Source organism: Zonotrichia leucophrys, chromosome 10, assembly GCF_028769735.1.
Source record: "Zonotrichia leucophrys gambelii isolate GWCS_2022_RI chromosome 10, RI_Zleu_2.0, whole genome shotgun sequence".
Lineage (NCBI taxonomy): Eukaryota > Metazoa > Chordata > Aves > Passeriformes > Passerellidae > Zonotrichia > Zonotrichia leucophrys.
Window position 1 is genome coordinate 1,750,946 of NC_088180.1, and position 26,027 is coordinate 1,776,972.

Genomic DNA, 26,027 nt, shown 5'->3' on the forward strand with positions numbered 1-26,027 from the left:
AGCCTTGCTTAGTCCCTCTGACCCTATGGCACAGCTTAGCCTTGCCCTGGGTTCCATAGGGCAGGGATCCACCAGCACTCGGCCACAACTGCTTCTCTCTGCCATCCTGATGCCCCTGTTTGTGCCCTTCCATGCTGCCTCCTGGGAGAGACATCCCTGATGGCCTCCCTTTTCCTTGCTCAGCCCATAGCTACAGGATACAGAAATTTCAGCAGCAGAGTGAGTCTCTCATAGCTTTCTCTCTAACTGGTCCATGGTCCCCCTCATGCTGAAGTCCTGGTCTGTGAGGAGCCTGCTTCCTAGGACTATTAACATAGGGAAAAACAAGCCAGATGCAAATTTGTCTGCCCTGAGTTCATTCCTCCGAGCTTTGTGTTACACTCCCTTCCCAATCACTTCAAAGTTCTTTGGGAATGACAGTCACTCCCTGGCCACCCTCTGTCCTCCGTAGCCACCATTTCCAGCTAATTTCCTTATAGCCTTGATGCCTCTGGAAAAGTGATGAGTACTGGGTTAATGAGCCTGACCTTGCCCTAACCTTACCAGCGCAAGTCTCGGCACAGCGCTGGGGAGTTCTCCACGCTTCCCTTCTTTCCCAGAGGGGCTTGTGCAACCTCCGGAGGGCTGGCCCAGCCACTTCCCCCGGGCCGTCCGTGATGCCCGGCCCAGCTGGCGGGGACTTCTCGGAGGAAGGGGGTTCTACACACCCACCCCGGGGAGTGCTGGCTCCACCATGAACCTTCCGGGCCGTGCTCCCCAGGAGAGACGTGAGTGCGGCCCTGGAGCCGGGGGTGAGGGCGGTGGGCAGGGGGCGAGAGCGGCTGCGGGCATGAGGGCGTGGGTGATCATGAGGGGACGGACAGGGCCATCTGTGGGGACACGGTGAGGACACCCCTGGGGATGTGGGTAAAGACGGCTGTGGGGATGAGGACACTGGTGGGGACACGGTGAGGACACCCGTGGGGATAGGGGCGAATATACCCATCAGGGGGTGCAGGACAGTGTGGGGAGGACATCTGTGAGAAGAGGGGCAAGAATCCCTGTAAGGAGTGGAGGGGACACTATGGGGAGGAGGGGAGGAGGGGAGGACACGCCTGGTAAGTAGTTGATGTCACCAGTCAGAGTGGGGACAAGGACACCTGTGGCAAAGCGGCAATGACGATTGTGGGGTTGGGTGAGGTCACCAGTGCGGATGGGGGTGAAAACACCCGTGGGGAGGGGGTGAGGATATCTGTGGGATATGGGGTGGTGGGGACGGGGACGGGACGAGGACACGCTGTATGGGGGAGGGAAGGACACCCGTGTGAATGAGGCTGAGGTCAGCCGTGGCGGTGGGGAGGCCGCGTGTGAGGAGTGTGGAGAGGGGCGAGGCCACCAGTGGGAGTGGGGACACCCCTGGGCAGGGGGCGAGGTCACTCGTGGGCTTGGAGCTGCGGGCAGCCTCGGCATGGTGGCGAACGGCGTCCCCGTCGGAGCGGGCCGGACATGCCTCGGAGCCCATCCGTGCCGTGCCGGTCCGTGTCGGTCCGGTCCGGTCGGGCGCGTGGCGGCGCCGCCCCCGGTGCTGGCGGGGCGCGGGGCGGGCCGGGAGCGCGGAAGTGCGGGCCCGCGGGGCCGGCGGCAGCCGAGTGCGGGCCCCGGCCCGGCGCCGCAGCCCCAGCCCCAGCCCGCCATGGGCCCCCGCGCCGGGTGAGCGGCCCCTGGGCCCGGCCCGAGCCGCCCCAGCGCCGCCGTTCCTCGCCGCAGGTGCCGCCGCCGCGTCCCGGGGACAGGAACCGCCGCGGGGCCGGCCGGCGGCCGCCCAGGCCGGGGAGGAGCCGCCGGAGAAGCGATGCAGGAAGGTGAGTGGCCACTTGGCAGTGACCGTGCCTGCCCCCGGGCACTTGCGAGAATAGCCAGGAGAGCCCCATGTCATCCATTCACCCACCCATACTTCCATCCACCCATCCCCTTGTCCATCCACCTACACACCATCCATCCATCCATCCATCCATCCATCCATCCATCCATCCATCCATCCATCCATCCATCCATCCATCCATCCATCCATCATCTATCCATCCATCCATCCATCCATCCATCCATCCATCCATCCATCCATCCATCCATCCATCCATCCATCCATCCATTCTTTCCAATCTTCCCTGCCTGCTGGGATGGGTGTCCCCCTTGACGCCCCCCATGCCTGGCCACTGGGTGACAGTGAGATGCTGGGCTGTGCCTGCAGTGCTGTTCCCAGCTGCAGCTGCTGTTTCTCCACAGCCATTACCATAACGGAGCAGCCGGTCTCTGTCTCTGTCCCGGTGGGATATTCCTTCACGCTGCGGTGCCGAGCCCAGGGACGTTCCCCTCTGCAGTACCAGTGGTTCTGTCAGCACCAGGTAAGGATGGGGTGGCCCTGGGTGTGGCACCAGTTGGGTCCCTGGTGGCACACAGTGAGAGAGCTGAAGGAGAGGAGGGTCCAGGGGTTTCCACTTTTGTTGCCTTTACAAGGGGCTTTCTGGTGCCTTCTGCTGCCAGCAGTGAGGAGGGAATTGCTGCCCACTGCCTGTGTTTTCCCTTTAGTCTGACTGCCGCCTCATTCCTGGAGCAACCAACCAAGACTTGCCCATCATTGCAGAGCAGACCCAGCTCTACACCTGCAGAGTCAATGACCTCCAGAGAAATGCTGTCTTCTCTGACTGGGTGAAGGTAGAGGTCCATCAGTGTGTTGCCAGAGGTACAGGCCTGTCTTTTACGTTCTTGATGTATTATGGAATCACAGAATGATTTGGGTTGGAAGGGACCTTCAAGCTCGTCTTGTTCCACCTCTTGCCATGGTCAGAGACACCTTTCACTAGACCAGGTTGCCCCAAGCCCTGTCCACATGCACCTGCACCTCATGCTTGCTTTGGTTTTCCCAGAGTTATTCTGGGTTATATTGGGACTGGAAGAACCCATCTGGCTACTTCAAAGTTGACCAAAAACGGGGTGTGGTTTTCCTTGGAATGTTGACTGTACCTTTGTCAGGAAAGGGCGAGGATCAGGTTTGGGAAGGCAGAGGCAGGGCTTTGGTGTGGCATTTACTGTCGCAGGCATTGCTCCCAAGGGTTCCCTGCTCCCCAGGGAGAAAGGTGCAGTAGTGATGGTGGAAGATGGTGTTGTTTGCTGTCCCTGTGGAGGGAGGACCAATTGTGTCTTGCTGCCTTGCAGGTCTGCCCCCTCGGCTGTGGCAAGGAGAGCCAGTGATTGTGCTGAACCCCCAGGAGCAGCGGGTGGAGGTGGGGCAGCCCCTGCAGCTGCAGTGTGCTGCCATGGGGGTGCCAGCCCCCAGCTACCAGTGGTACCACAATGGGAACCCCCTGGAGCAGCAGAAGAGGAAAAAGCTCCGGGTAAGGCTTTCTGGGGGCAGTACAGGAGCTCTGGGTGCTGAGGTGGGTAATGGGAGAAGCTGATTGCAGGGTTGTGAGAGAGCCCTCCACGTGTCACCCTGCTGCTTTGGCAGCTGGCTGGATGACTCTGTGTGTGAGGGGAATATGTTTTATACATTTCTTTCAAAGTTGTGGATATTCCTCTAAGAGGTAACCAATCCATAGATGTGTCAAGGGCTCTCAGCACATCTCTTGTGCCCTTTTATGCAGAGATATGAGAACAGCTACTCGCTGTGTGTGGATTGATGGAGCAGTGGGAATGCTGTCTGCCTGCTGGAGACCTAGAAGGAAAGAGTCAGGGAGGCAGTAGAGGAGCTGGCTTTATTTTGTGTCTCTGTCTGAGTGTAAATCAGTGCTGTGTTATTGATTCGGGAAAGGAAATTTCCTCCCAGGGCATCATGTGAAAGGCACAAGGACAAGACATCCAGTCTCTCCTCAGATGGTATTGCAGATGGTCTCAGAGGGTATTACATGGTGGCCTTAGATTGCAATTCTGATGGGAAAGTTCAGTCTGGGCACTAACAAGAGGTTGTTTTCAGAGGTGGATGGTGCTGTGCTGGAGCCAGAAAGGCAGCAATGTGCTTAGAGGTGTTCAGGGCTTGAGTAGACAGAGCTGTGGCCACCCTGACTCAGTGGTGGCTGTAGTCCCTCTCTGAGCAGGATCCTGGGCTGGAGAACCAGAGTCCTGCTCTGGTTCTTATCCCTGTCCTGATTCTTTGTGAGGTAAAGTCTCTGCAAACAGCAGGAAAAATACTTTTTATTCCACAAACACAAGTGCCTTTGGCACATCCTGGCCTGGATCTTCAGACTTTCCCCATAAATAATGTGATTTAACTTTTGGTCTGCCTAGATCAGCCACAGCAGGGTCAGTGACTCTGGCACGTACCTGTGCTGTGCCTCCAACAGCCACGGGGAGCACTGGAGCAGCGCCGTGGACGTTCACATCGGTGAGCAGAGCCAGCCCCCGTCCCTCTGCTGCGTGTCACCTGCTGTGGGATGGGATTACAGGGGACAGAGGAACGTGGTGCTCTCTGGAGGTGCTGAGCTGGTGAATGAGGACTGTGATAAACAGGATTCCTTGACACTGAGGGGGCAAAGGGAGCAGTGGCTGGAGAAGCCCCTGAATGCACATGGGATGCTGCTGGGCCTGTTGTGGGTCAGCCCTGCTGTGTTAGGGCAGGCTCAGTGCTCTCAGAGCTGCCAAGACACCATGCCAAGGTGCTGCTTTCACCAGCAGGCTCCTGTGGCCATACTCATTTCCAGTCTCTCTGACACAGCGGGATGTGCTGGGATACAGAGCTGGAGAGGATGGTGTTTATTTGGGAAGGTTCAGGCCCCTTGGGCAGCCAGCTCAGGGCTGGTGCTGTGTGAGTGATGGATCCCAGGGAGAGGATGTGTTCCCAGAGCACCTCTGGCTGCTTTGGCCCTGTGCCTTTCCCTTATGTGAGGCAGGAATAGCTCAGGCTGAATTGCTGGCTCTTTACTCCACCTAGAGATTTTTCTATGCCATAAGCTTCTTATCCTGCCTTTTATGCTGGCTTTAAAATTGCTCCACAGTGCAATGAGTGCAATGAGCATAGTGCAATGAGCAAAAGAGTGCTCTTGTGTAGCCAGAGAGCACTCTGCCTGCCTCCTCACAGCTGGCAAAACACATCCTGGGGGCACAGACAGTGAGAACAGGACACCAGATTGGGTTGGGTTCAATGTGTTACTGCTGGGGAGCTTTCACATGCAACAAGTTCCTCTGTAGGAGGTAGAAAAGAATGAGTGGTTTTGTTCTGCAGCTTTTCAGGCACCTCTCATGCATCAGCAGCACTGGTTCAGGGACCAAAGGTGTTCAAGACCCATGAGATTTATGCAATTTATCCTTAATTTCTTCTTTAAGAGCATTTAGCATTCTCGAATTTTCTCCTGGGCTGGATTTTTAAATTTATTTCTGATTGAAATAGGAAAATGTGGAGCTGTTAAGGTAATGATGATTTTAAAAGACTGGAAGTGCTCAGGCAGGAGAGCTTGTGGACCAAAGTGAGTGGCTTGCTGAGCCAGAACTGCTGCTAAAACACCAGGGAAAGACCGAGCAGGGAGATGAAAAGCTCTGGGAATATTGTTGCAATCAAAAGCAGACAGGGCAACTTCCTCTGCACTGCACATTTATGGGGAAAAACTCTGGTTTTGGAGCTTGTATTGACCTTGAGTCATTTTGTTTCCTTTGCTTTTGCTGCAGTGAGGTAGCAGGTGAGTCACATCAGGTAGGAGCTTCTCCATGTTGACCCTCCTTCCCTGGTCTGCCACCTCTCCAGGCTTTGCTTCCCAGCTGCTCAGGATGTCATAAATCAGGCTGGATTTCAGAAATCCTCCCAGCATCAGAGCAGTGTCTTTAAGGTTAGCAGTCAGGCTATGAGGAGTTGCCTGAGGAATGTTGCTTGTGCAGATCCTCTGTGTGTTTGTTCCAGCTGTGCATGGCCAGGGCTGTGGGAGCAGAATTCAGAGCTGACACTGGGTGCTGGACCCAGGCTTACTCAACCCAGGCTTATCATTTCCCTTTTTCTTTCCCAGGTCCGTGTGGCTCTGGGAAGTTTTTTGGTGAGTACTGTCATCTTTTCTTCCTGAGCAATTATTCCCTTAATTAAAAGCCAGGCTCCAGGGTGGATGGGAGGAATGGGAGTGCTTTTTCTGCAGAGACTGCTTCAAGCCTTTATGACCACAGGCTCTGCACTTTTGGATTACAGCTGTACAGCATAAAATGAATCCCAACCCCTGCCAAGCCCTGGTCTTTTTCAGCAAGTGGAGTAAGATTATTCCTAATGAGTAACTGAGTGTTAAGCTCTGTGCCTGCCAAATGATTTTAAAAAGTGTTCAAATGACAGCTTATCCCTACTTGAAATACCTCCTCAGAGCAGGGCAAAGTCCCTCCCTCTCACCACTGAGCAACATAAATCCTATTTTTTACAGTGGGAGGTGGAGATAAAATCAAAGCAGGAGCCTTGGGTTTCTCTCCTTGAGCCCTGTGAGGGAAGGACCCCTCGGCCTGGCTCAGTGAATCCCCCTCCCTGTGGTCATGGTTGGGCAGGTAGAGCAGAACCTCTGCACTCCTGGGATTTTGGTTGTCAGCTGACAACTTTCCAAGCCTTTCTGTCAGAATGACTGTGGATTTTGTCAAAGTGCTCAGAAAGCTTTCTGGAGAGCACTCCAGGCTTGCAGCAGCCTCAAGTCTATCATTGCTTAGATTGTCCATATCTTCACTCCAGAAGGAGGAGGTGAGATCTTGCTGAGCATTTACAGCTTTTTCTCTTGGTTTTTGTTTCAGCTACAGGCAAAATAGCACTTTTAGTGGGCAACAACCGTTACCAGCATCACCCCAACCTCCTGGCCCCTGTGAGGGATGTGTTTGAGCTGAGGCACCTTCTGGAGCATCTGGGCTTCCAGGTTGTGTCCCTGCTGGATCTCAACAAGGCTGAGATGGCGACGGCGGTCGCTCAGTTCCTGCAGCTCCTGGGCAAGGGAGTCTATGGTAAGGCCAAGCCAGCTCAGCCCCCTGCCTGTGCTGAGGAGGGGTTAGGGAATTGTCTGAACAGCTAGTGAATTAAAAGAGAAGAAATTGAATGTTGCTGTCTCAAAGGAGACCTGGTTTGGCAGGAGCCCTTGGATTAAGCGTAGTTTAGTTTTGGCAGATGTTTCTCCAACATGTGGCTCACCTCCAATCCCAGCAGCACGGGCTTACACTGAGTTTTTGGGGAGCCAGTGCTTCCAATAGTGAATGGGTTTTGATTTTTCCTTGAATAAAAGAATTGAGGAGACTGATTGCCCCTCCCCTACTCATGTGTGAGGAGGGGAGCTCCTTTTGGGCCCTGACTGCTGCATCTGGTCATGATTTCCTTGTTTCTCTTTCCTGAAGGTCTAATTTGGGCCCCTGACAACCCTTTTGCAGAAGAGCATTTCCAGCTGCAGGTGGCTTTGAGGGTGGGCTTTGTGCTTAATTGTACTCAGTAAGGAAGTGTTCCTCAACCACAAACCCAACCAGCAGATCTTTTGGATCTTAAAGCAGGTGTTCAGATTTGGTGGTGAAAGTTGCATCTTTGGGGTCCCTGAGATTCTTACAGTGGGATAGATACCCTGAAAACACCTTGCAGGTGCTTGTTTTTAGTTTCCAGCCCTCAGAGTGAGGGTTACATGCCAGCTGAGTGGTGCCCAGACAGTGAGGACCAAAAGGCATTTTATCCATGGCCCTTCCTAAGCACTGCAGAGAAAAAAAGGCTTGGAAACAGCAAACCCAACATGCTTTTCATGTTGTCATGCCTTATTTAAACTTTTAGAGCTTCTCTGCATTTGTGGCCTCTGATCCTTCCTGGCAAAATTGATTTTGTGTGCTGTCAGGAAAAACATCAACAGCTGGGTTGAGTGTTTGTGAGGCAATGCCTGCTTAGGCTGAAGGATCAAAACCCAAGTGGATGTGACACTGCATGATATGGTTTAGTGGGCATGGTGAGGTTCAGTCCAAGGTTGGACTTGATGATCTTGGAGGTCTTTCCCAACCCTCCTGGTCCCATGATCCAAAGGTTTGTCCAGTTCATTGTATGGAGGTGGTGGATTATCAGGCTGCTTTTCCTCCAGACTTCATCTAAAAAAGCTTCATAGGATTTTTGAAAGGCCCTGAAACTACATCCTCTAAGTGATCTAATTATTGCACCCTCAGGCAAGTGAGGAATCCCCTGGATGTTATTTTGAGCATCCTAAAAAGTCCCAAATGAAAAAAATTTGGAAATGCAACGCGAGCAGAAAATCGCCTTTATTCAGCCTCATGCTGGTGTTTCCTCCATTATAAGCAGTGCTTGGAGCTTCCCCTTTTTAATTTAAGCTCAGAAGTTTTTCTGTGACGAGCAGTTCTGACTCATACAATGTGGAAAGAACTCAGAATAACACATCCCTTTCCTTCTCTGAGCAAACTGTTGACTTTCCTGTTCAGGGGGAGAGATTCAGTCCAGGAGAGGTTGGAGAAGTTGCTCAGGTGATGTGAAACTCACCTTTTTTGATTTGAACACAAGTCTTTGTGGTTTATATAGCATGGGGAGCACTTGGTGGTACATTCAGGTACTCAACAAGACCTCAAAAGTTACAAGATTTAAGGAGTGAATCATTCTTTGTGGGCTTTCCTGTTACATTTCATTTTTTCCAAGCCTCAGTGGTGCTGCCTGGTGACAGATGTCATCACTTCCCTTGCATGTACAGGCAGAAGGACAAAAGCCACCAGTGCTCAGTGGCTCAAGGGGCCCAAGCTGCATCTAATTTTTCTAGAAGGCTTCCTGTTTTATACTCTTTTCTCAGGGGAGGGTTTTGTGGCTTTGATTCACAAGTTACAAAAGTTTAAAGCTTCTGCAAATCAGAGCCTGCTGCCTCTGGCTGGTGATCCACCAGAAGAGGAACCCAAATCTCATGGGCACCTGTGAAAATGGCCATTTGAGAAACTTTCCATTGTCTCCTGAGAATAGAAAGCAAAGGTGACTCAAGGTCTTTTTGACTCTGAGATCATGTTTTCCATTCTGCACACAGTGAGGTCATGCTTTCAGCCCTTCAGCTCCTGCCCCTGTCACTGCATCCCTGCAGAATCACACCAAAGTCAGTGTCCTGCCAAGTGCAGGGGCAGAGGAAGGAAAACAGAGGAGAGGTTACTCGCTCAGTGTGGGCTTTGGCAGTGAATCTGAGTGAAGAATTTCTCCTGCTGTTGCCTCTTTGCTGCTTTTTCCCATTTCTGACCTCTCACTCTTCGCTGTCCCCCAGCTGTAGTGACACAACTCCCTGTGTCACCTCACAGAGCTTTTTTTAACCCATTTCAATTCCCCAATTTTCACCAAGCAGCATCCCCAGGCAGTGGCACTGGTCCTGGGGAGGGGTTGCCAGCCACTGCCCCTTGTGAGAAGCTCCATCCTGGGGATCCCCTGCCAGCCCTGCACTGAGCCCAGGGCTGCAGAGGAGCCCCAGCTTAGGCCATGCCAAGTTCCCAGTGCTGGCTTCCCACCTGGACAGCCCATCCCTTGGGAAGGCAGAAACCATCACTGTTTCACTGTGCCTAAGAGTAAAACTCCAAATTCTTGTTGGGTTTTGGCTTCCCACCAGCATCTGCATGAGTCTGACTCCTCCCTTAACAGGGCTGGTGCTTGGTTTGAGGTTGTTGAAGCAGAGAGTCCTCATGTTCTGGCTATCTGAAAACTCATCTCTCTCTGTGTCTAATTTTCCACCAGTTTATAGGTGTGTGAATACAGGCAGACCTTTGAAATGAGAATGTTTCCCATCACCTAATCAGTTATTAGTCTCTTCTCCAAAACTAGGAAACTGAGGAGCTTCTAATTTAAATGGCTGTTAATGGCATCTAATTTAAATGACTGTTAATGTATTTTCCATCCTGGTAAAATCCTTTTCTGTTGCCTTATTCCTTCAGAGAGCTGAGGACTGAGCAAAACATGGTACAGTGAAATTCAGCCTGGCAGGTGCTGAGCCTGGGTGTTGCAGCACAGAGGGTTTGGAAGTGTGTAAATCAAAGGTCCTCAGGAGACAAGCAGTGCAGGAGTCCACAGGCACAGGAGAGCCTCTAGGGGCTGCCTCCAGCACTAATGAAGGGAATAAATTGGGAAAAAGTTGAAATTGTGAGGTCAAGGTAGCTCCAGTTCCATACTGGTCTAGGACAGGGGGTGGGACATGGCCATGAGGAGCTGGTTCCTGCAGGTTGGCATCCTGATTCACCTCTCCTCTCCCTGTCCCCAGCTGTATTCTACTATGCTGGGCATGGCTATGAACATCTGGGGAGGAACTACATGGTCCCTGTGGATGCTCCCCAGCCCTACTCCCCTGAGAACTGCATCAGCGTGCAGAGGATCCTGCAGAAGATGCAGCAGCAGCAGACAGCCCTGAACATCATCCTGCTGGACACCTGCAGGAAGTGGTAGGAGCCTCTTCCCCCTTGCTCACCTGGGCGTGCTGAGGGCTGGGGAGGGGATCCATCCTCAGCTGTGGGTTTGGACAGCCCCCGTGGTGCTGCTGAGCCTCTGTTCAGAGGTTATTGATCTTTAAAATCAACCAGGTTGTCAGGTCCTGCAGGGTGTCCTGAGGGGTGGGGCAGTCATGTCTTAGTGCAGAGAGCATCAGACCTTGTCTGAGATCTGCTGGAGACCCTCCCTTGGTTTTTGAGATGAAGAATCCTGGCAAATACAGGCAGGTTGCCTCAAGCTTGTGGAGGGATGGCTCTGCCTGGCATAAACTCAGCACAGGGTTTTTATTTTGTGTTTCAACCTAACCTGATCTTGCTGATTGTGTGCTTTCCTGGTCCATATTTCCCACGTGCTCAGGCTGGGAGTGTTGGGTTCACCTCTCTTCTCCTGGCTGCATTCTTGTTAACATCTGTGAGAAGACTGCAGCATGACAGGGAAAATATTTTAAGCCCTGCTACTTGTTTTTTTGCTGGGCTTAAATCCTTCTGAAGTGGTCGTGTTGTGAAGCTGCTGCTGCTGAGGTCAGGGATCAGCATTTTCCCACTTTCTGTGGAAAACCCATCATCCTCCCTTGGCCTGCAGACTTCTATCCTGCTGCAGGAAATTACTACTTGTCCAATTTCAGCAGAGGTGGGTGGATTGGTGCAGTAGAAGCTGTCATTAGTTCATTTATTTCAGGCTCCTGAGGCAGATTTACAGGTCAGAGAGGACCTGGAGAGCAAAATCTCTCTCTCTCTTCCTGCTGTGGTTCCTGCATTAAGAATGGGAAAGACAACAAAGCTTTTGGTACCTTGAGAGAGCTGCCAGCCCCTGAGAGCTGATAAATTTTGGATGCCTTTTAGCTGCAGTGATGGGGCTGCTTGCTTTGAATAGCTTAAAGCTGGCTGTGCTGGGATTTGTCCCACAGCTCTGGGGCAGGAATTTGATGTCCCTTGATGCTGCCCTGAGCTCCCCAGAGTGGAGCATCCCCTTTCTCCCTTCCTGCTGAGGGCAGGGTGTGGTGCTGCCCTCCCCAGTGTGCTCAGAGGCAGGGGATGGCCTGCAGCAAAGCAGGAGCTCCTGGATCTCATGGATGCTCTGCTGGAGCTGGGCTGGAGCAGCTCTGGGCTGTGCTGTGCCATCTGTGTGATGGGGAGGCACTGTGGGGGCTGCACAGGGACACCAGTGCAAGTGCTAACAGTCTGTAAAACACCTTTTGAGGTGCTGTCTGTCTGCCTCTGAGCTGCTGTCTCCTCCCCTGGCATTGCCACGGTTCCTTTGCTCAGTGGAGTCTCAGTGGTGCTCAGAGGATGCAGTGTGAGCTCTGCTGTTACATTCTGGCAAATTTGTGCAGCTGGTTTTCTCCCTCCTTCCCTGAAGTTCACACCTCCCCTGTTCCACAGCAAGCACAGCACTCCATGCAGTGGTGTTATCCCTGATCTGGTGGGGGCAGGAGCTCTGTCCTGAGCTCAACAAGTCACCATTTCAGCTCAGAAAATCATCTGCATTTCATAGCTGTGTAGAACAAGGCCCCCTCCTTTCCAGGCACCCTCGTGGTCAGGCTGATGCTGCAGCTCTGTCAGCAGCTCCTGCATGAAGCTGGGGCTGTGCTGAGAGGGAGCTCACCCAGAGCTGCTGCTCACCCCATGTGTTGGCATCAGAAATGCCAGGGTGCTGAGAAACACATCTCCTCCCTCTGCCAGGGGGAGCAGATGCTCAGCCTCAGCAGGGGAGGAATCAGCACAGAGCCTGTGTGTAGCCTCATACATTGATGTACTGATTTGGGGTGGGTGTGATTGCCTTTTCCAGGAATTCCCTGATTTATCCTAGGATCTGGAACCAAAGATTTCTGCATTAAATTAAGAGCAATTGAAGAGCAGATAAATCTCAATATTCAGATTTAGAAACATGCTTCCTTTCTCACATTTTCTCTTCTGATCATCTTTGGGACAACTTACACAAGCCAGTTGAATTCTGCCATTGAACATGTCCAGGCTGTGCCACCAGCAGTAGGTGACATGCTGGCTGCTGCCAATACCTCTGTCCTTTCTGCTGTCCTTAGTGTGCCAGCTCCAGCCCCAGGAAGCTGTGCTGGAATTGAATTACATGGACTGACTCTGCCTCTCTGCCTGGTTCTTGTCACCGTGTGACTGGGAGCAGCTCTGAGTCACTGGTGTGAGCTGGAGGCAGCCTGTCCCCATGCTGTCAGTCTGGCTGCAGGCAGATGGGCAAGCTTTAACCATCCAGTGTGTTTTGTTGGAAATCAGATCCTGTCACCATGGATCTACCTGATTTTGGGAATAGTAGGGGCTCTGTGTCTAGACTGAGGTGCTGGGACCAGTTTTGGGCTTTGAGACTCTTGTGTGTGTGTCCTGATCCCATCTCAGGGAGATCTGGGGGTGTATCACCCACAGCCTGCATTGGTTCCCTAAGGCAAAGGTGTGGGCATGGTCTGGGAGGGCCCTGTGGGGTGCAAAGACAACTGAACTGTAACCATGGTGCTGAGCACCTCTGGCTTCTTGAGGAACTGTTGTGTTTGCAGGGTGCCCTGGTGAAGGCAGGAAAGATACATCTGACTCCTTGTTCTCAGAAGGCTAATATTTTATGTTATATTATTAGATATTATTTATATTATATGATTTATTTTTATATTAAATAATATAAATTTTAAAGATATATTCTAAATATATATTTAGATATATTTATATAAAAATATATATTTATATAAAATATATTTATATATAAATATATATCTAAATATATATTTATAGATAAAATATATGTTATATATTTTTATATATAAATATATATATAGATATAAATATCTTTTATATATTTGTATTTATTTTCATGTGTTTATATTGATGTATTTAATATATTCTATTATTATAATATAGTATTTCTATTATATTAAAGAATACTATACTATACTAAAGAATACAGAAAAGATACTTACAGAATGCTAAAAAGATAAAATGAAAACTCTGAATGAAAATGGAAAAGATAAAATGAAACTGACTCTTTCCAGTGCCCTGACACAGCTTGGCCCCAATTGGTCAAAGAGTGAAAACAACTCACAGCAGAATCCAGTGGAACAATCTCCAAACACATTCCACATGAGTAAAACACAGGAGAAGCAAACGAGATAAGAATTGTTTTCCTTTTCTCTGAGGCTCCTCAGCTTCCCAGGAGAGAAACCCTGGGTGAAGGGATTTTTTCAGAGGATGTGAATGCCACAAGGCACAGCTGTGCATGGGGTGAACCTGTGTGTTCTCTGCACTGTGGTGCTGCTGGAGTTGTTAAAACCCAGCCTCTGTAGGAGGTGCCAACGTGCACCCACAGCTCCAGGCTGAGGGCAGGGAGCAGCTCACCAGTGCAGATAAGTCACAGCTGGACAGACCACACCTTTCTCTGTGGTTTGGGTTCTTGGTGGGATTCCCAGCTTTAGTCTATCTGTATCTGAGGTGAGACTTGGTCCTACTGCCACCCCTAAGAGATGGACATGAGGAATGTGTGGGATTTGTCCCCTCCAGCTGACAGATGTCCTGGACACTGACCTGTGCCTTTGCTTCCTCTCCAGGTACAACCCAGGACGTGCCTTGTCCCAGGTGCAGCCCCTGGAGCCCTGGGGGAACACTGTCTATGGCTATTCCACGTGAGTGACCTCAGCATTCCCACAGCCCCACACAGGAGCAGAGCCTGGCACAGCCCTGTCTCCTCTCAGCCTTTCCTGCACAGAGGCTGGAGAGGATTCCATGTTCCCTCTGGCTCTCAGACCCTGGCACAGCCCTGTCTCCTCTCAGCCTTTTGTGCAAGGAGGCTGGAGAGGATTCCATGTTCCCTCTGGCTCTCACCCTGCATCTGCTGGGTGTGCTGTCCAGGCACTTCTGTCCTTCCTTCCAGAGTTGTGTGTGAAGGTGACATCAGCTCCTATCACCTGATTTTCACCTGGTTCTCCAGGTGGATGTCCCATGAGCAGCTCACCCAAAGCCTCCTGAGGTGCTGGGTGTTATTTACTGCTCCAGTGCCAGTTCCACTGGCTTTTCACCTTTGTCACCTACCTGGGCTGGCAAAGGAGACTGTGCTGTCCTGTCCCATTCCCTTCCCCTGCTTTTCCCTGTCCTGTGGCCTGCCCATCCTCTCTGGGGCACAACCAAAGCACTTTGTGTTATTCCTTGAGAAACTCTCTGACCCAGCCAATAGAGCCTGGATGGAGCTGGCCACCCCAGACTGACCTTGGGCTTCATGCCCAATGCAGAACTGCAAGGACTCTGAAGAAACACCCTTACTCTTGCAGGAGTGAAGATGCAGAAGCCTATGAATTGCAGGATGGGGAGTTCAGCTCTGGGATCTTCATGAAATACCTGAAGAAACACATTCTGCAAGAGAAGAAGGTTACACACATGCTGGAGGATGTGTTAGAAGGTAGGAGAAGCTACAAATTGTGGGAATTTACAAAGTCAGAGGGTTTTGGGAAAGCTGCAAAAGGCAGGCTTCAGAAACAGTAGAACTGTGATTAGAGCTAAGCAGCAGCCATGAGATAGGTCAGCAGAAAAATTATTTAAGAAGTAGAAAAGCAAAGACAAATAGAACAATGGTCTGTGGATTAATGCTTGTCTAGAATAACTCTCTAAGCTACAGAAAAGTTTATCTAGCAAGATATTAGGAAGTTTGAAGCTTAATAATGAAGCTCTGTGCATTGTGTTTTAAGGCTTACAAGTAGGTATTGTATTCAAAATAAGCAAGCATTGTCTAACCAAAGGTGTGTGTGCTTATGGTGGTTAAATAGAACTACTGTCAGTATCCTTTTGCTTTGTGTGATTGGTCAAAAAACTTATAAAGTAAGTTGTAACATCAAGTTCTTTGTCTGCTGCCTGAGATGTGAGCTGGTGGCATCTTCCCATTGTCATAACCATGTAATGAGACTGATGCTGAAAAATTAAACAGCTCAAGGCACATTTCCACAGCAGTCCTGTCCTGTTTGTGATTTGTACAGAGACCCCAGCCAGTGATAAAACCAGTTGCTTCAGTGGCAGGGGTGAGAAGAGACAGCAGTGGCTCCACATTGCCCCATCCCATCCCATCCCATCCCATCCCATCCCATCCCATCCCATCCCATCCCATCCCATCCCATCCCATCCCATCCCATCCCACTCACTGTTCTTCCCTAAGCTCCAAATCACCGGCTGTGCCCCGTGGGAGCTCTCAGTGGCCTCTGAGCAGCATGGAGACGTTCATGTAGGGCCTGAAAGGCAGGGAGATCAGTAAGGAGCCTGGAGTGATCCTTGTGCTCCCTTCCCACTGTTTCCCTCAGACATTGGCCGTGATCCCCTGGTCACTGGGAAGCAGGTGATGGAGATCAAGCACACCCTGAAGGAAGCCCGGTCCCTGACAGACCCCATCTGTGCCTCGGGAGCAGGCGCTGAGCGCTGGGGACACGGCCAAGGTGAGCCAAGCAGGCGTGGGCAGGAGGAGCTGGGGGTGCCTGTGGCCCTCAGGGGCTCTGCTGGGCAGGGAGGGGTTGAGAGAAGCCCAGAGGAGCTGATGGTGCTGGCATTTCCCTTGCAGAGCTGCCGAGCAGAACGGTGACGTTCCCGTGCGGGGCGCGGGCGCAGCTCCGCTTCCTGCGGCTCTTCTCCAACCTGATGTTCGTGTGTGCCAAGCCACTGCCACCCCTGGCACACATCACTGAGCCCCAGCTCCTGCTCCACCAGCTCGTGAGTGCTCTGCCCGTGCCCTTCCTGGGCTGCTTTCCCCAGGTTACAGGTGGGGAGGGTGCTTGGGCTGAGTCCTGGGGAGTGGGGATGGCTCATCTGAGTGAAAAAGGGATTCCTCTTTGAGGCTCCTCCCACATCTCCCTGGATTCCCTGCCTTGCTCCTCGTGCATCACAAAAAAAGATTTGGCAGCAGTTGGATGCCTTTAACCAGTTATCCCTCAGATTGATTTCTGGCCTGCCTGATTAAATTATTGCATTTAATCTGATTGAGGCCAAGAGCTGTTCTGTTTTCTGTGTTAGAAAGTAGGTCTGGCTTTTTGACTTCTTTAGCCTGCTGTGCTAATATATCTTAATGCAACAATATATTCTTTCCCAGCTGAGCTGTACCAGCTTCCTTGAACCCCTTTTCAAACCTTTCCTCCCAGACCTATTGTATTTGCTGGGAAATGTCCCTACAAAGGCAGGAATGATGCATCTGACTCCATGTTGTCAGAAGGCTAATTTATTACTTTATTATACTATATTATATTAAAGAATACTATACTAAACTATATTAAAGATTACAGAAAGGATATAGACAGAATGCTGAAAGGATAATAATGAAAACTTGTGAGTCTTTCCAGAGTCCTGTCACAGTTTGGCCTCAATTGGCTGATGAGTGAAAACAACTCACAGCAGAATCCAATGGAACAATCACCTGTGGGTAAACAATCTCCAAACACATTCCACATGAGCAAAACACAGGAGAAGCAAATGAGATAAGAATTGTTTTCCTTTTCTCTGAGGCTTCTCTGCTTCCCAGGAGAAAAACCTTGGGTGAAGGGATTTTTCAGAGAATGTGAATGTCACACAGACCATGTGCCCAGGGTGGGCTTTACTGATGGTCTCCATGCCACTTGTACAGAGTTAATGTGCTGCTCCTTCCTGTAACTATCATCTCCCTTGTTTTCTGTAGTCCTCCTGACGTGTAGCTCATTTGTGGTGGATTTTTGGCCCTTGTTTCTCATGGAGGGAGAAGCACAGTGGGGTCACTGATGCAGTGTGGTGTATCCAGGAGGTTTGGAGCCTGATCCTGCCCATTCCTCAGCTGCAGCATCATTTCCCCTTGTGAGCATCATGCATGAGAATTGTGTCTGTGTATGTGAGCATGTATGTGTATGCTTTGCCTCACATCAGGGACTGGGAGAAATGGAGACCCAGCTGCCTGCTGGAGCTGTCTCAGGAGGGATCAGGGGGACAAAAAGGGACCCCAGTACAGCCAGATCCCTCTTGTTGTGCTGGTGCATGGTGGAGCTGGCTCCCACTGACTCCAGGGCTGTCTGCAGAGGCAGCAGCTTGTCCTTCCATGAGTGTCACCTGCCCACCTCAGACATCACAGCAGCCCCTGTCCCACTGTGGGATCCCTGAGATGCCCGTGGGGACAATGGGCTCTCTCTAGTAAGGAAAAGCTGGGAGAGCTGGGGCTGTTCATCCTCTGGAAGGACAGGCTGAGGAAGAGCTCCTCCAGGTTTACAAACACCTGCAGGGAAGGGGCAAAGAGGAAGGAGCCAGGTTCTTCCCTGTCGTGCCCAGTGTCAGGAGCAGAGGCCATGAGCCCACACTGATGCACAGGAAATTCCACTTAAAACTAAAGAAAACTTTCCTTCTTGGAGGGTGACTGAGTATGTCTGGGCTTTTTGGAAAATCAGGGCTGTGGGATTGGTTGTTATTTTCACTGATGTGCTTATTAAATACACAGATCCCATAACACCAAGGTGCTACAAAGCAGATTTTTGAAGGATTTGGATAACTGAGGGTACAATTTGAGGCCAAGGCTGTTATTCAGCAGATACAAGTTCCTGCATGTGAGCCAGAATAAAAAGTAGCATCAGCATGGGATGGGCAGTGAGTGGAGAACCAGTCCTGGTCAGAGCCCAGAGCAGCTGATGCCCCAAAAACAGGGCACAAAACCATGGCAAGGTAGCAGACTAGAGCTCTGAGATCTCTGTGAGATCTTGCCTGGCTCTCCTGGCTGTTGCTGCAACACTGGGTCCAGTTTTGGGTCCATGCTTCATGGAAAAAAAACTGTGCCAACTAAAACACAGACAAAGCAATGAAAGGAAGGAGCAAGCCAATTGTAGTTTAGGCAAGAAAAGCAAAAATGTTGATTTTACTGGGCCTTGAAATCTACAAAAAGTTCTTTCTAACGTGGAAGAAAGTCATGGTTTGAATTGCAGGGAGGAAGTTCCACAGTGGAGATGACATTCTCCCTAATCTCTGATGGCAGTGGGAGCCATTCCCCTCTTGTCACTCCATCCCTTGTCCCCTGTGACATTGTTCACAGGGGTTCTTGGATGAGGGAAGAGATGAGGACCTGACTGACTTTCAGAAGGCTGATTTATTATTTTATGATATATATTGCATTAAAACTATACTAAAAGAATGGAAGAAAGGATTTCATCAGAAGGCTGGCTAAGAATAGAAAGAGAATACAATGATAACAAAGGTTTGTGGCTTGACAGAGTCCAAGCTAGCTGTGATTGGCCATTAATTAGAAAACAACCACATGAGACCAATCACAGATGCACCTGTTGCATTCCACAGCAGCAGATAATCAATGTTTACATTTTGTTCCTGAGGCCTGTCAGCTTCTCAGGAGGAAAAATCCTAAGGAAAGGATTTTCCATAAAAGATGTCTGTGACAGTCCCCAGTCCCTCTCCAGCTCTCCTGGAGCTCTCCCTGGAGCCTTCTCTTGTCCAGGTGAGCACCCCCAGCTCTCCCAGCCTGGCTCCAGAGCTTCCTGCCTCCTTGGTCTCCATTCACTGGCCTGATCCTCCCCAAGCTCCCTCCAGCTTTTTGTCTTTCCTGTAATGAGCTGCCAAGTGCAGAGATGGATTTGGCTTTCTCTTGCACAGAGATAAATGGTGTTTCCTCAGCCTCCAGTGACCTCCTGTTCCACCAGCCTTGCATGCAGGGCTGATCCTGATGCCTGCAGATCCCAGCCAGCATTTGGAATCCAGTGCTTTTCCTCATACTCTCCTGGCCAGAACCAAATCTCTTTGGCTGCTTGCAGGCAGCAGCTCAGGGAGGGCCAGGAAGAGCTCCCAGGCCTTCTCCAACTTTTAAATCCCTAAATATCCCAACAGCCTCCTTTATCAGCCTGCCCAGGGCAGCTTCTCCTGCTGAGGATCACACTGGGATGGTGCCAGAGCTGGCTGGCAGAGGGAATCTTCTGGAAGGGGCTGTAGGCTGTGGCCTGTCACCCATTCTGGAGGGCTCAAATCCAAGGCAAGAGGGAATGGTCACAGCTCCAGGGCTGTCAGAGCTCCAGGAGCACATGGACAATGCTCTCAGGCACAGGGTGGAAGTGCTGGGGTGTTTGTGCAGGGCCAGGGGTGGAACTCAATGACCTCTGTGGGTTCCTTCCAACTCAGGGTATTCCATTGTTGTCATCATATTGCAAAAGTTCTATTGTCATTACATGGCAAAGGTTCCATATTGCCAGAGTTTTGTACCTCCTTGATGTTTCTTGTAGGCAGCTCCTCTGATTTTTCCTTGTCCTCACAGCAGCCAACTGACTCCAGTTCCCACCAATCCACTCTTTAATAACACTCTTCTTATTGGCTAAATGCAGCCTGTTAACATCAGGCCTGCTCCTAATCTTTAATAATTAACCCAGCTGCAACTCTTTAGGGGGTGAGATTACTTTCTATACCAACTTTATTTACTTATGTTCTATCCCCCTACATTCCATGACCTGTGATTTCATAAGGCCTTTATTCCCTTGTCTCTTCCTGGGGTATTATTGTGGCTCAGTTGGTACTGAGGAGGATCTCAGTGCTGTTTTGGTTAAATTTGAGCAACTCAGCAAGAATTGGCAGTTCTGTAGATGGTGGGGGGCTAAATCAGCCCTCAGCACAACTCAGTGCCTTTGGAAAACTTGCTCCCTCCATGACACACTGCTGGCACTGTGGTGGTTGTGATACCAGCTGGTGCTGCTTCTGCTCTGCTGCAAATCCCACTGTAGCCCATTTTTCACAGTGAGATGTGCTCAGGTGTAGGCACAGAGTTTGTGGTAATTGGGGATGGGCACAGCTGTGAAAAACAGGTGACAGCAATGAGCCAGGGAGTGCCCAGGGGCACTGAGCAACCACCAAAGGGAGCAGAGGGCACACAGGGGCAGGGCATCAACATCAGGGGTGTGAAAGGCTGGGCTAAAGAAGAGGAGCAGGTGTTTGCAGCCTTCTGAAGTGTTGTTCTGTCTGGGCTGATGCTTTCTGATATTGTTTGATGATCCTCTGTGTATTGTGGCCATCTCAACTGCAACATGTGCTGAGACACTCATGGTCCTCTCATTGCATACCAGGCAAGTGTGTGAAACCTCTGCATTCCCGTGGCTTTCTGTAGCACTTCCATTAGGATACCCAGCCTTTCCACCAGGCAATGTGTTGTTAATCAAAGCCCTGAGCACATGTTTGAATGACAGTTGTGCCTCAGTGCTTCATGCTGCTGCTGAAATTTCCTTGCCTTTCCTCTTGTTTTCCTGACCCAGGAGACAGATGCTGTGGCCATCCAGAGGGAGAGCTGTCTGGACCACGTGGAGACTCTGCTGGCCTCTGTGTACAAGAGGGAGGAGCTGGACTGCATCTTCCAGCTCTGTGCACTGCAGAAAATTCAGGTAGAGAGTAGCCAGGTGCACATTTCCCCAGCTCTGCACTCTCATGGAGCTGGTGTCCTTACCTGCATGGCTGGAGCTGGATCTGCCTCTCTGATTACATGTCTGTGTCACATCCAGATCAAAGAGGAGCTTGTTGGTCTTCAAGGCACAAAAGCCGCTCTCTTTTAGAGAATCACAGACTGGTTTGGGTTAGGGGGGACCTGAAAACTCATCTTGTTCCACCCCCAGCCATGCCATGGGACACCTTCCACTGTCCCAGGGTGCTCCAAGCCCCATCCAGCCTGGCCTGGAACACTTCCAGGGATGGGGCAGCCACAGCTGCTCTGGGCACGCTGTGCCAGGGCCTCACCATCCTCACAGGGAAGAATTTCTCCCCAATATCCCATCCATCCCTGCCCTCTGGCAGTGGGAGCCATTCCCTGTGTGCTGTCCCTCCATCCCTTGTCCCCAGTCCCTCTCCAGTTCTCTGGAGCCCCTTTAAGCATTGGAAAGGGCTCTAAAGTTATCTTGAATCCTTCTCTTCTCCAGGCTGGACACACCCAGCCCTTCCATAGGAGAGCACTGTCCTTTCACCTCACCTCTTCCACCTCAGCAAAATCTTCCTGATTTACAGTCAGGCTGCAGAACCTGACTGTGGATGCTCTTTGCTTTTGTGTTGTCTCCTCTGCCTGACTTTGCTATCAGAGCTGACCCACAGCAGCCTCTGCTGAGGGCAGAGAGGCATCACCAACCATGATTGTTCTGTTTTTCTCTGCTCCCTGCCCCCTCACCCACAGGGAGGTCAGAGCTGCCCAGTTATTTCAGGTGGAGGAATGTCTCACTGGCTGTGTGCATGCCTGAGAGATGAATTCAGGTGGAGGAATTATTTCAGTTATTTCAGGTGGAGGAATGTCTCACTGTGCTTGCCTGAGAGATGAGTTCAGGGGCTGGCCAGGATCTCCAGTCACCAGAGTGACACTGCCAAGCCTGATCCAAGCTGTGCACACTTTGGCACACTTCAAAACACCCTCAAACTATTTAAAGAGCATGAGAGAAGCAGAATTGCTTGTCCCCTGGCTTGTTTCTCCTCAAACAGCAGTATGCACCTTGTTTATTCTTGGATTTTTCTTCCCTAACACACAGCCAGTGGATCTCACACCCAGTGCTGCTCTCAAGCTGCTGCCTGGATCTGCCTGCAGCAAGTTCTGCTTGCTCTGTACATGATGTGCTTCAGCATATGGCAATGCTTTCAGTTCTTCATTGTTCCTGGAGCTCTTTTCTGAACCTTTCCCTGATTTTCTGCATTGCTTCTAAGTGCAGACAGGAGACCTAGACCAGGTATTGCCTGCCAGAATTTTCTTGTTCCATTATATCTCTCCCTGCTCTTTACAGGTGTTTCTGGGGATCTGTTTTCAGGGGTTTGACTGCCACAAATGTGGTTATTCTCTTATTTCTTCACATTTTACAAAATTCTAAAATAGTGCTAGGCTGTGAGTAGATCCCTGTGGAGCACTGCTGGCTTTTACAGAGTGAGGAGTGTTTTAGTTCACAGAATCCCAGAATGGTTTGGGCTGGAAGGGACCTTAAAGCTCATCAAGCAGGGATGCCTTGCACTAGATCAGGGTGCTCCAAGCCCCATCCATGAGCACTGTGAGTGGTTCATGCTTTCCTCTCCCACATGCATTGCTCTTGGCCATGGTGCACAAAGACCTGGGTAAATACAGCCCAGTCAGTCCCACCTTGTGCCTGGCAGGATCATGAGGAAAATCCTCCTGGAAATGATGCTAAGATCTCCTGTTATCTCCTGGAAATGATGCTAAGATGCATGGAAAATAAGGAAGTGATTGGCTGACTGTGCCTGGTGTATTTGTGATGGGATTACAGTAGTGCTGGGTGAGGGAAGAGTAACTGGTGTCATCTGCCTGACTTGTGCAGAGCATTTGGCACTGTCCACATGGCATCTTTCTCTATAAACTCTTTTCTGCTCCTGCTCCCCTGTGCCCCAGGGTGATGCTGGCAGTGGCAGTCCCTGATGGAGCTGATGGGATCCCACATGGCCTGACTTCAGGAGAAATCCAGGATCCATGGCTGAGGCTGCAAGCTGTAGGAGTGTGTTCAGCCCATTTTCTCTGGCAGCAGTGTTGCTCAGTGAGCTGTAGGAGTGTGTTCAGCCCATTTCCTCTGGCAGCAGTGTTGCTCCATCGTGCCACAGCATGGGGCTGTGAGCCTGCACAGCAGCAGCCAAGGCTCCTTGCTGGCAGCAGCACTAGGAGAGCTCTGCTTCCAATCTGATTCCCCCATTCACTCCATCTTCTTTGTTCTCTCTTTCCAGACAGATGTGGTCCTGCAGCTGGATTTGCATTACACCCAGCCAAGCACAAACCAGAGGACTTGTGAAAGCCTGCAGACCACGCTGCAGAAATCCCTGCTGAGGCAGTTTGTGTGCCAGAGCAAGGACTCCCAGCCAGCCCCTGCCCGTGTGTGCCCACAGGGTGCCCCGGGGCTGGGCACTGAGCCCAAGGGCTCCCTGGGCACGGGCTCTGGGCACAGCTTGCCCAGCAGCAGCCCCTCCACCTTCAGCAGTGAGCCCGAGGAGAACGATGAGAGCGAGCTGGCTCTGCCTGGCCCGGGGCAGGGCAGGCCCTGAGCCCAGCCTGGGAGCTGCTGCTCTGTCATTGAGGCCTCAGCCTGAGTGCTCAGTCTGGCAGAACCCATCAGTGCTCCCCAGCCTTGGCACAGCCCTGTGTGAGCGAGGCCAAGGCTGCTTTTTTGGAAAGGTTTCTCCTGTGTGTGCTCTGCGGTGTGCAGGGCCTCAGTTCCCAGTGGGAATGTTCCCTGTCCTGTGGGAGCACTGGGATCAGCGAGGAGTCATTGTGGTGTCTGGCAGGGGACACAGCCACCCACCAGTCATAACAGAGCCAGGCAAAAAGGGTTTTGCTGCAGGGCAAGGGCACAGGCTGGTGTTTTCTGCCTGGAAACAAAGGTTGCTGCATTGGGAAGCCCACAAACACTACAGACCCCTCTGGCTCAAATCCCAGCCACCACTGCTGATGTCCCCAACCCGTGCAAGGGACACAGGGCTGCACTGAGGGAACCAGTGAAACAGTGCAGGCTCTGCACGGGTCCCAGTGTAGTTTCCTTGTCAAAGCAGGTGTTAAGTTATGCATTTCTGTATTTATAATGGGGGGAGGCAGAAGCTTGCCAGGAGAAGGAAGGGCAGATGTTGCATGCAGTGTGTTTACATTGGAGCAGGAGCAGTGTCCAGGCAGGTGCACTGACACTGCCCCTTCCAGCAGGGCATTAAAGGGTGTTCAGCCCTCTGCAGCTCCAAGTTCAGGTGCAGAATGTCCTACAGGAGAGATGCAATGTACAGGATTGAGAAAGGATACCCTCAAAAAGTTATTATTAATGTAAAGTGTTCTGTGTGTGTGCCTGTCTGTGCTGTGGGCAGCCCCAAGCACTATGTGGGGAACCAGCTGTGCAGGGAGAGCCACAGGGGAGCCCAAAGCACAGCCTGGGTGTCACAGCTCCTCCCTGATGGCTTCCTAATGGATGTTTGATAAAGGGGATTGCTCAGTATTGCTGTGGGATCTCCATCCTTGGAGAAAAGTTCACTTTGGGCTGCACAAGGTGCCAGTGACCTGATCCAGGATGGCTGAGGGCTGGACCAGAGACCACTGGAGATCCCTTCTGGCTGCTGTGGAAGAAAGGTTGGAGGGCAGAACTTCTTGAGAGGTCAAGGGCAGCAGGGTGGGGAGAATGCTTGAGCTCTGTCTTGCTTTAAAAGAGGGTTGGAGGCAGAATTTTCTCAGTTTTGCTCTCCTTCAGCAATGAAGATACATCCCTGTCTGTGGTGCCAGTTGCAGCATAGAAAAATCTGAAATGTTGCTTCCAGATAAACCATTCTCCAAGTGCTGGAAACCTGTCCAAAGAGAACAGAGGAGGCTTTTATCCTTCTCACAGTGAGTAGAGCCAAGGGAAAGAAGTGGGGCCCCAGCTGGCTGCAGACTAGAAAGCTTCCTAGAAAAAAAATCTAAAGCTCAAAAAAAAGAAAATTCAGAGGATGTAGTTTAACTGAGATGGGTTGATAGAGAAGCTAAACCAGAAAAAAATAAACTAATTTCAGGATGAACCAAAGATCAACTCCACAGCAGCAGCCATGGGGACAGGTCAGTGGGAATGGCTGAGCAGGCATTTGGGAGAAGGTTCTTCTGAGGATCATTCACAGCCCCCTGTGCTGTTGGGGCACTGAGGCAGGGCTTGATCCTGGCTCACATTATCATGCCAAGTGTCATCTAATATGAATTTTTATCTCATTCAAAGCAAGGTTGATTATTTTTTCTGAATAAAACACTATTGGTGTTTTTAATGTACAAAGTTTCATGTGGCTCTGAGTTAACTGTGTTTATTTTCCCTCTAATTGCCAGGATGTAACTTAATATTGATCTGCTGGGGTTTCATGCTTCCAGCCTGAGCTTCTAGGCTCTTCTGGGTGAGCATTGTTTCTTTTTTTAGGGAACTAAAAATACTGGAGTTTGGATTTAGAAGGCAGATCAAGTGACCAGATAGGATGAAGTGATGTCAGGTGAAGTGTGTAGATTCAAAAACAAAAAGTCCTCATTCATTGTGATTTGTCCATCTGCTTTGTGAGGGTGGCTCAGGTGGTCTCCTGCCTTGGTGCCAGCCACAGCACTTGTCCCTGTCATCAGTTCTGCTCCTCCAAGGAGACCCTGCAGCCAATCCCAGGAGAATCACCACATTCCTATTGAGATGATGGTTTGCCATGTCTGGGATTGCTGAATTCCAAAGGTGGGCTTTGTGTGCTGGGCCTCGGCTGGAGTCATTGTAGGAGGGGATGGAACTATGGATCCTTCATCCCCACCTTTCATGTGAAATCCGAGCTCCCTCATGGTGGTTAAACTGTTTAGTGCCAGTACATTTTCCTGGAGATCTGTGTTTCCATCCCCCAGCATTACCACGTGTCCCTTTCTGGAATGCACCTTGGGCTCCAGCTGGGAGGGTGGGAAGGGAGCAGGGCTCAGGCAGCAGCAAACAAAGCAGGATCAAGACATCAGCTCCAGTTCACATTCCCTTTCTGCCTCATCTTCCACAGCCATTGCCCTCTACTATTGCGTTTGTGGGGTGCCCTGATGAAGGAACCATGAATCTGACTCCATGTTCTCAGAAGGCTAATTTATTATTTTATGATACTGTGTTATATTAAAGAATGCAGAAAGGATACAGACAGAAGGCTAAAATGATAATAATGAAAACTTGTGACTCTTCCAGAGCCCTGACACAGCT

At 50.8% G+C, this 26,027-nt stretch overlaps 1 protein-coding gene across 2 annotated transcripts; it reads left to right on the forward strand.

The window, feature by feature from the left end:
• The first annotated feature begins 1,649 nt into the window (after window positions 1-1,649).
• LOC135452254 (mucosa-associated lymphoid tissue lymphoma translocation protein 1 homolog) lies at window positions 1,650-25,259 on the forward strand. Of its 2 annotated transcripts, XR_010441562.1 has the most exons (15): window positions 1,650-1,841; window positions 2,263-2,381; window positions 2,566-2,719; window positions 3,193-3,371; window positions 4,261-4,357; window positions 5,967-5,993; window positions 6,718-6,921; window positions 10,167-10,344; window positions 13,950-14,024; window positions 14,667-14,794; window positions 15,684-15,815; window positions 15,938-16,086; window positions 20,619-20,744; window positions 21,867-22,061; window positions 23,056-23,189. XR_010441562.1 is itself a non-coding variant. In XM_064722197.1 (14 exons), the coding sequence occupies exons 1-14, from the start codon at window positions 1,832-1,834 to the stop codon at window positions 23,368-23,370; spliced, it is 1,893 nt and encodes a 630-aa protein (XP_064578267.1). In that variant the 5' UTR covers window positions 1,651-1,831; the 3' UTR covers window positions 23,371-25,259. The 2 variants fall into 2 exon arrangements, 1 of the variants encoding a protein (XP_064578267.1); XM_064722197.1 differs by lacking the exon at window positions 21,867-22,061 and having other exon boundaries at window positions 1,651-1,841; window positions 23,056-25,259.
• The last annotated feature ends 768 nt before the right edge of the window (window positions 25,260-26,027 follow it).

What these genes read in the sequence shown, in the direction of transcription:
- LOC135452254 (XM_064722197.1), top strand. An exon ending in CCTGGGCAAGGGAGTCTATG is followed by an intron (nt 6,922 to 10,166) that starts GTAAGGCCAAGC and finishes CCCTGTCCCCAG; the next exon opens with CTGTATTCTACTATGCTGGG. An exon ending in CTGGACACCTGCAGGAAGTG is followed by an intron (nt 10,345 to 13,949) that starts GTAGGAGCCTCT and finishes CTTCCTCTCCAG; the next exon opens with GTACAACCCAGGACGTGCCT.